Here is a 12,528-nt window from a genome sequence, read left to right as displayed (position 1 = left end):
CCTGAAGCCTTATGAAAAGTCTGCAACTTTGTAAGTGTTGCATCATTTTTCAACAGTTTAGAGTCAATTTCTCCAAGATAGCTGTAAAACTGTCTGCATTGATAATGTTGATACATACTTTATGTGAACACTGTGCAATGCACAAGTGTTGGTTTATCCTTTTCAGGACTCTCTAGTCTTCCTGGATATTGACACAAATGATAGTGAAACTGGAATGGTTTTTTCACAGGTACAGGATGACATTAAACTTCTAATTGTGTATGCAAGCTGTTTGCTATATTTTCTTGAAGATATGACAATGAAGGAACTGTTTACAGGCAACAGAACCTGCACTAGCATTATTGAAACATCAAAGAATTACTTCACCATCTGGTGAGATCATGTCTGTTCACTGAATATTCAAATCCTATACATTGCACAGTCATCCAAGCCATTACAGCAATAGTGTTTACCATGGGTCCACAAAATTTTTTTCAGGTGTAATAACACGAAAAATAGTTATTTAAAAAATGATTTATATACATATAATTATCAAAAAATGATTTACTTGCATATAATTGCTATAAACTTCTATTTAATAAATAGTATCCATTTTATTTTTAAAGCTTGCACAAATATGTATATCAACATAACTTGTTCATCATCGAGTTTTTGTCATAACTTGCACAAACATCAAAGAAAGATGCACTGTGACCAAAAACAAATAACCTTAAGAAAACGACATCCTTCCTAAGAAATTACTGGCGACCACACATATTTATAGTTTAATTATTACATGAATATAATTCTTGTTTTATATCTGAAATCAGGTACGATTTTTACTTATATATTGAGCCTAGCATGGTCTGATGGTTAGGGCACTCAACTAACCTGTCAGTTCCGGGATCGAAATCTCTCGCCAAATAAACATGCTCGCCCCTTCAGCCGTGGGGGCGTTATAACGTGATGGCCAATATCATTACTTTTATTGAATATTTGAGATTAGGCTGATTAAAATGTTGGATGCGATTACCCCATGTCACGTAGAAATTTATCCCACTGTAATATGTATAAAATATAACAAGCTGAATAGAAGGAGGGGAAATACAGTTTTAAGCTGTTCAGCTTACAAGGGTAGATGTGGTTTGGTTGACATTACTTCATTTTAACATAAAAATTTGTTATTCAAGGAATCAGCTGAAGCGCCGTGATAAACCACGTTCTTGAAGGAGCACACATGTACGACAAGAACAGCTAAGCTAAGGTCAGAAGTAAGAGTAAGCTTCAAGGGAATAGAAGGAGGCAGAACACCAAGAGATGTTGTTGGTGTGCAGAAATATTGTGAGTGCTTGTCTACTGAGTTTTCTATGTATCGTACTTCTTGAAACGGGTAAGCTTGAGAAATTCATTTTTCAAAAATAATCCTTTCATTACTTTAAGTTCTTGCACTCTTGCTGTATTTTATACTTCTACAGCATAAATATGTAATCGCATATATAGAACTTCTATTGTTATCTATCAAACTTTATTTTCAAGTTTTTGTTTTAATTTCTATATACACAAAGTTAAAAAGTTTTCTAACAACGTTAAAATGTTTTATCCAGAAAATGGAATCATATCTGTTTATGTGGGGATCTTTGAATTTTGTAGATATTTTCTGGGTTCAAACGTAACATACAATTATTGCGATTTACTGTCACTAGAGGCCACTTATGCTAAGTGGGTCAGAAGCTCAGTAACCTGACAGCCATGTACTAGTTTTCCTATCACGAAGTGGTTATCCTACCGCTCTAGGTACGGGTTGGTGAAACACGTCTACAAGCGGGAGGTTTTTAGAAACTGTACGATATCCTTGTCAAACTTTAAGAAGTTAAAAACATGTACAGTGAAAAACTCAACACTCGATGATACACAACTTAATAAGGACAAATTTATAACCCTTGACCGATTAAGTTTGACTGTAATCATTTTTTTTAAACTTGTGTAACAATAAAATAAGCATAACAATACAAATAAAATCGTGGTATGTAAAGTTTTATAACAATATCAATGTTAGTTCATAGCTTAAAGTAAGTTGGAGCATTAAACACAAATCTTCGATTTAGCAATTCGACTTAGCAAGATTAAGGACTTATTTTTTGTTTTACAATTAAACCAATATTTTGTGTTATATGAAAATAATCGCCAGTGAACCCTTTTTATATGTCCTAGTTTGTTATTCTGAAAAATATATGTAAATTTTTTTATCTGTAGCGAATCCCTTATGTTCTTTGCTACAGTTGCTTGGCTCCAACTATGACTGAAAATTTAATACGGGAAAAATGAGTATTTGCCCAAAATTATCGTTATTTGTAAGAACAACACAGACTAAGTTTATATTTATTTAACAAAGAAATAAAAAATAGGTTCAAAATAAGCCAATAATTCTGAAGAACATAATTATTCATAGAACATGCTTTATATATATATATATATATATATAAATAACAATTTATATGTTTTGTGTTTATCTCCAAACTCTGATTAAGTTCGTTGCATAGAAAGAGACGGTACACAAATGCATAGTTGAAAACAAACTTTTATTACACACTAAAGCCCGGCATGGCCAAGTGGTTAGGGCGCTCGATTCGCAAAACCCATCACACCAAACATGCTAGTTAGTTCAGCCGTGGGGGCGTTATAATGTGCCCACTATTCTTTGGTAAAAGAATAGCCCAAGAGTTGGCTGCCTTCCCTCTACTCTTAGACTGCTGTAGCTAAATTCAAATAAACAATGCACACTAAACTAAACACAATATAAAACACAAAGGCAAATGTGTTTAGTGGAAGTGTTGAACTGGCAAAAAATATGGAAAACCTTTAATAGTTTCTCCTACCAATTCAGTTTGCTACCCCTTGTGAGATACACTAAATCAACTAAGTTAAGGTACAATAAAAAATTAAAAACAACCCTGACGAGTTAACTAATAGGGGATATAATGCATGGTACAGTCCTGTACCACACTATTCAAATCCATCACTGGTAAAACCTTACAGACAAAATTAAAGTATTTTATTAAGTACTTTATTTGGACTCACTACGTCTTTTAATCCATAAGCTTTCGGCTCAATTACATAAGCCTTCTACAGGTGCGAGACGTTGAATAAACAACAGAATCATGTTAGATCCTATTGTTTATTAAACGTCTCGCACTTGTAGAAAGAAGGCTTAAGTAACTGAGCTGAAAGCTTGTGCATTAAAAAAACTCAAAACCGTGATGATAGTCCAAATAAATTACTTAATAAGAATATGAGTACTCACGTTAAAAGCCTGAAAGTTACTTAAAATTAAAGTATGACCAATATCAAGCGCGATTCTACACTTTTTCAAGTGCATGTATGGCACAAGACTATAATTTTAGGTACAGCCAATTACTATTGGTCTCCGTGAATATTGTAGGCTAAATTCGTGTGTGATGAAAAAATCGCAGAATAATTTTTATGCGCAGTCAGACTTGAAAGTTGAAGCCGTGAATGACAGAATGGTGTAGGTATCGTTCATATGGCACTACATGTGGTTCGTTACTTTTATATGTGACCATAAGCTAAATTATTACGTGATTGAATATTACCTGTTAGTTTTAGATTGGATCAAGATGTGTAATTAAAATTTCTGCACAGTTAAACTTTGTCCTTCACGTGACGAAACACTAAATCCTTCATTATCAAACATGTAACCATAGTATTATGTGATTGATCACTACAGCCAAACATTATACATGAAGTTTATGAAAAACAGAACACTGATGATCAATCCTTGATGTAACATTTAGGCTGTGAGTTCGTGAAAAATAAAGGCCGGAGTAAGCAGCAAACAGCTAATGTATTTAATTCAAGTTCTATGGTTCTGAAAAAAACTTTTGAGTTAAATTTTTAAAACAACAAAATAATTCAAGGAAATGATGAAGGAAAAGAGTTCGGTTAGCAACCATTACTATAAACACCTAAAACATAGAGCAGAAGGGACACATGCCCCTCCACTTTTTTCACTTAAACATTATTATTAATAAAAATTTAGATTGACCAATGATTGAGCTTATAATTAAGTAGTTTTGTCTCCCTTTCCTCCTTTCCAACAAAGTTGGGTATCCCTGACAGTTGACTATTTTCAGTGATGACGTTTTGGAAACATGTAGCAGCAACCTCATCATCCACCATTTCTATCATACAATTTAAAAACTTTAGCCAACAATTTTTCTAAGAACTACAAATGAACTATTTCTTGCTCATTATAATCTAACTGATGATCAAATTTGTTTGTGACGAAACCTTGTACGGGTCAAGTTTATCTTGAACCAAACTCTACACACTATGTTTATTAATGATTTTAATAAGTTCTGGTTTTGGAATTCTTGTGTCCCAGAAATTAGAACACCAGAAATAAGCACCACCACAGTGTAACAAAGTAGCACTACCAGATCAACGAAAAAAAAAAAAGAAGAAGAAACATCTCGAAATAAACATCTTTCTTGAAAGCAGTCAAAATAAAATAAACAGAAATTAAAGGCTGTATGGGTTAAAACATCAGCATTTATAAAGAATGAGAATTAATTCCAGAACCACAAGCCTTGGAATTATACTCCAACTGTGCCACATACGTCCAGCGACCCCTGGCTCTTCTAATTGTAATATATTATTGAAAGTGCAACAATGCGATTACTTCATGAAAGAAAAAAAAAGATGTGATGAAACTGTTATTGGTAATAGATACTCTATTGATATGGACGATTTCCCTGTTCATATTAAACAGGCTTATCATAGAATACAATATTGAAAACTAAAGGATCCATTCTGCCAACACAAACAACATATGTTTGCAAATATTTATACCCCGCCATGACCAAGTCAGTATTAACATTCCCAATCACGACATTATACTATTTTCCAAATTTGAAACATATTGGCTCTTTTCCAATAAAAATAACTTTGCATACCATCCTTCATGATCCAAGGTTATGTGACTGAAAAGTCGTAAAGCGGAAGAAATATAACTTTAAGTGTTCCAGTGCGCATAATAACCAAGTGTATGGTTTTTAACAATTTAAGTGCAGGCAGCATAGAACAGTGGACGACAATTTGAAGCACGAGATAAGAAAGCAAGTAAAATTTTAGAAATAAGTTTTTCAATGGGTGGTAAAAATAACTCATACTTTCAGAGGAGATTGGGAAAGAATCGGCGAAGTGAAGAACGACACTTTTTTCTCCCGAATGGAGGTTCAATCCGATGACGCAGCAATTCACTGACATGGCAGATGGAATACTGTTTTACTATTCAGAATGAACTGATGCAGTTTCTTTCAGAACATATGAAAAGTGAGTTTGTAGGTAACAATGAAACTATACCATGTTAATAATGACAAAACATTTATTTAATTAATTAAGATGTTTCACTATATTCAAATCACTGAAAATGAAAATAACATATATAACAATAAATAACAAAAAAGTCGTTTATAGCTTTTTTAGTGTTCTTTTCCTAAAATTAAATAAATTTAAACCCTAATCCATTTTATTTAAATAGTTTGTCTGAGCCAAGAATATCATTGCGCTGCTATCATGAGTGGAAAGGTTTGTTTATTTGCAATTAAGCACAAAGCTACACAATGGTCTATCTGTGCTCTGTCCACCACGTTCTAAGTACGCAGACTATAGGAGTTTAGCAAACCAGCAAGGATGATACTGTAAGTCTGGAAGCACATGTGATACATTTCGTACAAAGCTTCTGAAGATTGTTGAGTAGTGTGACCATACAACCCCTGGTTTTGGACCGGGTAGCTTGATTTTGAACATCAGATAGATGGCATGTCGTTCTAGCTTGATAATCTTTGGCAAAAAAATAAGAAGAAGCAGATATCCAATGAGGTAATGCAAGAACGAATGAAGACCATAAAAGGATAAAGAACAAAAAGTAGATTCCAACCCGAAGTGGATTCAGTCAGGCGCCACAAAAGGTTGAGTTGATATGTGACCTTGAAGTTGGCTATTACAAGGTAAGCCTTTTATATCAGATTTCTGTAAAAGGTGAAACTCGTATATTTATGGGAAGTGGCACATATGAACATTAAAGATATCAGGATTTTGGCAAGGTCGGCATATCATTTTGCTCGGACCAAATCGAATAACGTTGGTTTTATGTGTATTGAGTGTTAAGTTACAAGTGTCTGCACCACCCAAGAAATTGATTGACTGTTATTTGTAAAACCTTGTTTAAGGTGACCATGGTCAAGCAGGTAGCCACTACAGCAGCATACTAAAAAGTCTGAACAGGATGTGAAGGCTGTAAGCATATCTGAAACATACAGAATATAGAAGAGAGGTGAGAGAACTGAACCTTGTGGAACACCTGTATGGTGAGCAAAGAATATCAAGTATATGCACTTGATGACTGCCTGACGTTCCAGTAGGAATTAATTAATGATTTAAACATAAGAAAGTGTTATAAACATATAACACAGCTTGATATCAAATCATGATGCTAGACCGAACCAAAGGTCCTTTCAAAATCAAAAAGTATCATACAAGATGGTCGACTTAAATTAAAACGATTCATAATTGTGTCTGAGGGGCAGAAAAGTTTATCCTGATAGAAAGTAGGTGGGAAAATCCAACTTGTGTATCTAGTTTGTTATGTAGATACATAGCAATTATATGTTCAAAGATTTTACAAAATACACTTGTGAGAATGATTGTATGGTAAAAACATATACTTGAGCCTTATTGGGTTTCAAGAAAAGTAGGATTGCTGATAACTTCCAAGATTGTAAGTGAAATCTAATGTATAAAGAAGAACTTTGAAGAATATTTCCAGAAACAGAAAAAAAAAACTTTCTAAGAGCATGACAGATGTATGTATAGGTCATTTTAATCTGACACGATGCAGTATTATTCTTATTCTGTAGAGCTAGATGAATATTAGCCACAGTTATTCTAACAGCCTTCTAATTGTCTTCAAGGGTGTGGTTAAAATTGGAGTTAAGCTCAGATAAAGAGATACTGGATAACCTGGAAACATAAACTGCAGTATCAAAGCCGGGTGAGGATGTTGTTGAGAAGCTTGAATGTTTGCCTTGTGAAATTGTGAAAGGTTGCAAAGAGATTGGCTTTGTCAAGTGGCGTTGTTGGAGTTGAGTTACCATCTATGATTGTGTAACTGGGAGAGCAAAATTGGCCAGTTAGTAATTTAAATCGTTACATGCCCATAAGTTGATTACAGATCTTTTACCACTTTAGTCTTTTAACTGCCAGTATATAAGTACAACTCTACAATATGTACTCCTGTGATGCTGTAGAATGACTGGATCTCTGGAACGGGAATATTGACGAAATAAAAAGTGAAGAAGTGAAACAATAACACAATGCAGCTTTATGTAAATTATAACAAATGGTTGGAATATGCTAGAAGCTAGCTGAAGTAATATCAGTGTCTAATTTTTGAGCAAAAAAGTTAATAAGCTCATAAGAGAAAAGATCTACAACCGTATTCTTGCAGGATATGGGCCCAGTAAGAAAGCAGACTCCATCACAGTAATTCAAAGATGTCTTTTGAGTCTTTAGTATCGCATATGTATTTCCAGTGGCTAGCTGAACTAGAATAGAAGATTATTACTACCAATTATAGAAAAAATGTGAACTGTTATGAGTGAAATGAAATTTGCCAAGCTCACAACGTTTATTGTATTCAGGACGAGTATAAAATAGAAGAGAAAAATATATCTAGTAATCAGAAGAAGATTTACAATGATAATTGATATCAGCTTCCAAAATTATGATCCATGTAGAGGAAGAAGTCAGAAAGCAAAGAATCTTCAGTTCAAACATTGATAATAGTGAGTGTGATGAAACGAGATGTGAAGTAGATAGTATATAAGGTGTCCAGGGTTGTGCCCCCAGCTGAAGTCTATGTATTTGAATTGAAAGAATAGTCCTGCTACCTACTTTAACTCCACCTTTTCTAATGTTCATAGGATGGTTAGTGTGATGTAAAATTTAACCAGGTAATCTTGCAACCTAATATGGTCTATAATATATCTCATTGAGAAGTAAGAAATCAAAGGCATTGGCAGACAGAAGTGTTTTCAAAAGTGGTTAGTTCTTCGGTAATGTTGATGTAAAGAAACCTTAACAGAGTATCTTCAGCCGACCTGTCCATCCTGATTCCCTTAAAGGCCTGAAATGAAAATGGGTATTAAGTCCAGAATATGTAGCCTGCATATGAATGTTAAAAACTTACAAATGATTAATACTGTCTAGACAAATGCACATTGATATGAATAGATTTTCCGTATAACAATAGCTATGAAATGCAAAATGTCTTCAATAAAATGAGTTTGAATGATATAATTATTAGGTAATGTCTCGAGATCTATGGTATTAAGAAAAGCAACTATAGTAAAGATCATCATATTTTGGCAAAGGTCTCCCTGAGCCATTGGAAAGCGATAAAAATGGATAGGATGATCCCCTAAAAGATGTTAAAAATAGGCGTAGAATCCAGTTCATCACACAGTCTAGCAGAATGAAAGCCTCTACATTGTGGCAACCATACATATTAGAGCATATTGCAATAGAGTGGGAGTTGCAGGTGAGACATTTTCGCAATGAAGGGGTTGTTGAGGTGGTGTCCAAGAAGCCTCAACTTGATGTTGGAGAAGGTGAGCTGCAACATAACTGCTTTCGGTTAAGATCGTGATAATACATATTGGACTCCGTGAGTTTTGAATTCGAACTTCACTTTGAACTAAGGTGCCATTTGCCAATAGTTTGGAAATGATTTCCCAGTAATGGATGGAACAACCCCACGAGTCATCCAGGAAAGTAGTGGAGTATGGCGAAGTGGAGGCTTCTGCTTTTGTGTAGATGATTCGAGCGTTTGAATAATAATAATATTAAGCCAAAAGTAGCAATGGTAATCTTATTACAAATTATAGTGTATAACTGGGGTTAGTGAATTTCACAATAATTCTATTACGTGTGCATATTATTTCCTGAATATCAGCACAGAGGCAGTATTTAGATATTTCCAAAAATAAAGAAGGAGCTGCATAATAATGAAATAAAAATAAAAACGAAAAACCAGACAACGAGTAATTGACCATTTCGAGAATGGCTTAAGAAGTACATGAATGGCTGACACCTGGATGTAAAGAGGTGGTAGTAGTAAAGGGTAGGTTTGATTCGGCATCGAAGAGAGTGAGGATTGGAGGGCGAGAAGCGACTGTAGCATAAAAACGTTTAGAAACATCCAGCGGAAGATCAGTAATAAGAGATACAGAAATACTTCCCTTGAAAAGCAAGAGGATCCTTGATGGGAATGTGACTATCTTTGGAACAGACTTCTTGTGCTTTACGATGGGTCTACAATAAGGTTAGACTATTGCTGACTAGAAGCCAATACATGCTTATCCACAACAGGAAGTAGATAGCAATGCATCACAGCAGTCAAATCCGCCTACTGGACGATCTCCAGATATACGAATAAGATATTAAAAATTTTAAGCTGAATAACTACCATAATTTAACTCTTCAATATAAATTAAAGTAGTCAAAATGCTAATGCTAATAATTTTCTGTGGCTAAACACCTTCCCCGGAGATATCTCAGTGTTCACTCCTTCTATCTTTATCCCCCTAAAAATTCTCTGAAACGGTATTTAAATATGTAATATAATACTTTAAAAGCTACTGTTTAAGCTTCAAAACTGACGAAGCATTAGAAACCAATATGTCTAAAATGTTTAATAAAAATCATATTAACTGCAGACGTTATTTTTTCACATTGTTTCTAGTTTGTCCATTGAGGATTTAAAATTAGAGTTGTGTAAAGCTTCGAATAAGAATAGCTCACCGAGTCTCCTAATATGACTATAATCTAATCCTGATGTGCGTGTAATTGAGCAGAGAGGAACACATTCTAGAGTTTTGCTTTAGGTCCCAAATCATTGCTATGCCATTATTTTATATTATATTTTTATCTCTTCGCTATCAAATACCCGTGCTAATTTTCACTGTAGTCTTTTTTTATATTTTTTGAGTTTTCCAATAGACAAATGTACTCGTCTAGCAAAAGACCTAATTTATATTTTTTCTTCTCTTTTACTCTTTTAACCCCAAACGAGGAGACCCCGGTGCTCATCAATAAGCTTGAGAGCTTATAATGCTAAAATTCGTGGTTCGATCTCTGCGGTGAACACAAAAAAAAAGTTATGAAGCTCTACCCCTAGAATAAAACAAAAACAACAACGAAAACAAACTAACGACAACATTGAAATGCTTTGCTCATTAAATGTTGAGAAATATACAGGAATGCAGATACTGTGTATTACACTTTTCAGAAACCCTTACTGAAGAGTTTGTTTATTTGAAGTTAGGCACACACAGCTACACAATGGGCTATCTGTGCTCTGCCCACCATAGCTATCGAAACATGGTTTCTAGCGTTGTAAGTCCGCAGACATACCGCTGTGCTACTGGGGGGGGGGGGATTACTAAAGAGATAATTTAGTTTGTTATGGTGAACTGAGACGTATAAATACTCACGGTGATGTTTAAACTGAGAGTTGTCTTTGACAGAGAATAATATTTTATCTTGCAATTAAAACGCATGGTCGGATTTACTGGTTTAGTGTAGTTATGAATTAAAACCTATGATTATTTGTGTTTATAGGCAAGGATTTAAATTTGCAATAGATTCATTAGATTGGAATCGAAGTTCAATGATGAATAAAAATGAATACTTGTGAGACAGCAAAAAACATTTAATGCTCGAACGTTTCGGAACGTATAATATGAACCTCCAAGGAAATCATATACTGTGGATAAATAGCCATTAAAACTGATCATTCCTTTTCTAGGTAAACAAAATCACAAATTAAAGAATAATTAAAATTATTTATCCACAGATTAATCTTCGAATGATATCTAAATCACCCACCAGGATACAAAATCTATTCAGATCTAAAGACCTATTACATAATTCGATGTCTTCCTGGATCGAGTATAAACATACACGTTGTGGCTCTAATGCCACTTACATTGGTAATATTATACCCTTACAACTACACTCGTGAACGTGTGAAGACATAGGAGTATCAAGCAGAAATGGAAAGCAACTCTTAAATCTTCCACACTCTGCAATTCGCATACATAGTGAAAATAGCAACAATCCCATTTTGATTAAATTTTTTAAAATAATTTTCCATCTGGATCATTAAATAACGAACTTTTAATTAAAGGGTCTATTTATTATAAAATAACTTCCAACTCTAAATAATAGCACCACTTCAGTTTAAGTTTGTTCCAAACAACTTATGCAGTTCCGAAAAAAAAGTAATATTGTAACATGTACAAGGGTATGTCTGCGGAGTTAAAAAGGTAGAAACCGGGTTTCGATCCCCTTGATGATCTGAGCACAAATAGCCCATTGTGTATATTTTGTGTATATTACGAACAAACATGTACGTTGCGCTCTACACTTACCATAAAATTTTAATTTATCTCATTCTGTTACTTTATATTTCCGTTACTCTTTACAAAATGTTGAAACTTTATAAATTCAGAAATATTTGTATCTTATATTTTACTTTGATTTGATTTACAGGTTTGATGTTTTTAATTCTTGACATCTTTGTGTAGTTTGATATTTGTGCAGGTTTGCAAGTAAGAACTATTTTAGATATACTACAGAATTAGCTTTTTCGCATCTCCTTTAAATACCAGATCTTTTGTCCCATTATCCTACCAAAATTTATAAAGTTACTCCTGGTAGTTAATAAATTCAAACTGATATATTTGTTCCTGGTAGTTTATGCATTTAACGACGTTTGTACCTTTTATAAACCCATATATAGAACTCTATTGCTGAAAATATTCATGTCAGTCTGTAATTAACTATTAATAATTCAGACAATTAAGAAAACACCTGTTTTATAGATTCAAGTAAATCATGTTGCAACCACATATCATAATTTAACTCACCTATGCTAAAACAATAAAATGCATATAAAACATTTTATTTTTGAAAGAAAGTGGTCAAAAATGACTCGAAAGGTGGTCTTGTGCAGGGTCACGAGAATCATTAGACCAGTTTTGATATACACGGTGTCAAATGAGGTTTTATTAGTTGTAAAATTCAAGGTACCTAAATACAAAACAAGTTTGATTGTTTTTTGTCTGGTATTTTATTTATTATTTATTTTAGGGTAAAATAACGTTTGTTTTATTTTATTTTAGCAACTTGACATTCACTGATTATTTAAAAAAAAGATTAAACAAGAACTTGGTTATTAACATTAATATTATAAACTTGTAGAAATAGAGCATTATAAAGTACTCGTTATAGTAAAGTACTCGTTAATTAAACAAAGGAAATGAGAACAGGATACTGAACTCCGACGAAATCGCACGAAAGCTATTGTCAGTAAAAAGAGTATTCTGCTCCCCAGTAACTCAAGCCCTCCAGTGGCACAGCGGTATGTCTGCGGACTTACAACGCTAGAATCCGGGTTTCGATACC

The 12,528-nt window shown here is 33.8% G+C and overlaps 1 protein-coding gene across 2 annotated transcripts in view; it reads left to right on the top strand.

Annotated features, from left to right (window-relative positions):
- Positions 1 to 1,192: 1,192 nt before the first annotated feature.
- LOC106468126 (vitamin K-dependent protein C-like) overlaps positions 1,193 to 12,528 on the top strand; it is a 32,367-nt gene continuing 21,031 nt past the window's right edge. Inside the window, exon 1 of one of the 2 annotated variants that reach the window (XM_022396428.1) lies at positions 1,193 to 1,369. In XM_022396428.1, the coding sequence (XP_022252136.1) occupies positions 1,297 to 1,369 (73 nt within the window). In that variant the 5' untranslated portion in view covers positions 1,193 to 1,296. Of the gene's footprint in view, positions 1,370 to 5,217; positions 5,332 to 12,528 lie in introns of those variants that run through there. The other variant, XM_022396429.1, reaches the window with a different exon arrangement.

The sequence above is a fragment of the Limulus polyphemus genome, unplaced genomic scaffold (genome assembly GCF_000517525.1).
Source record: "Limulus polyphemus unplaced genomic scaffold, Limulus_polyphemus-2.1.2 Scaffold2881, whole genome shotgun sequence".
NCBI lineage: Eukaryota > Metazoa > Arthropoda > Merostomata > Xiphosura > Limulidae > Limulus > Limulus polyphemus.
Note: the sequence above shows the minus strand (reverse complement) of the source record. Positions and strands in the feature narration are given on the sequence as shown.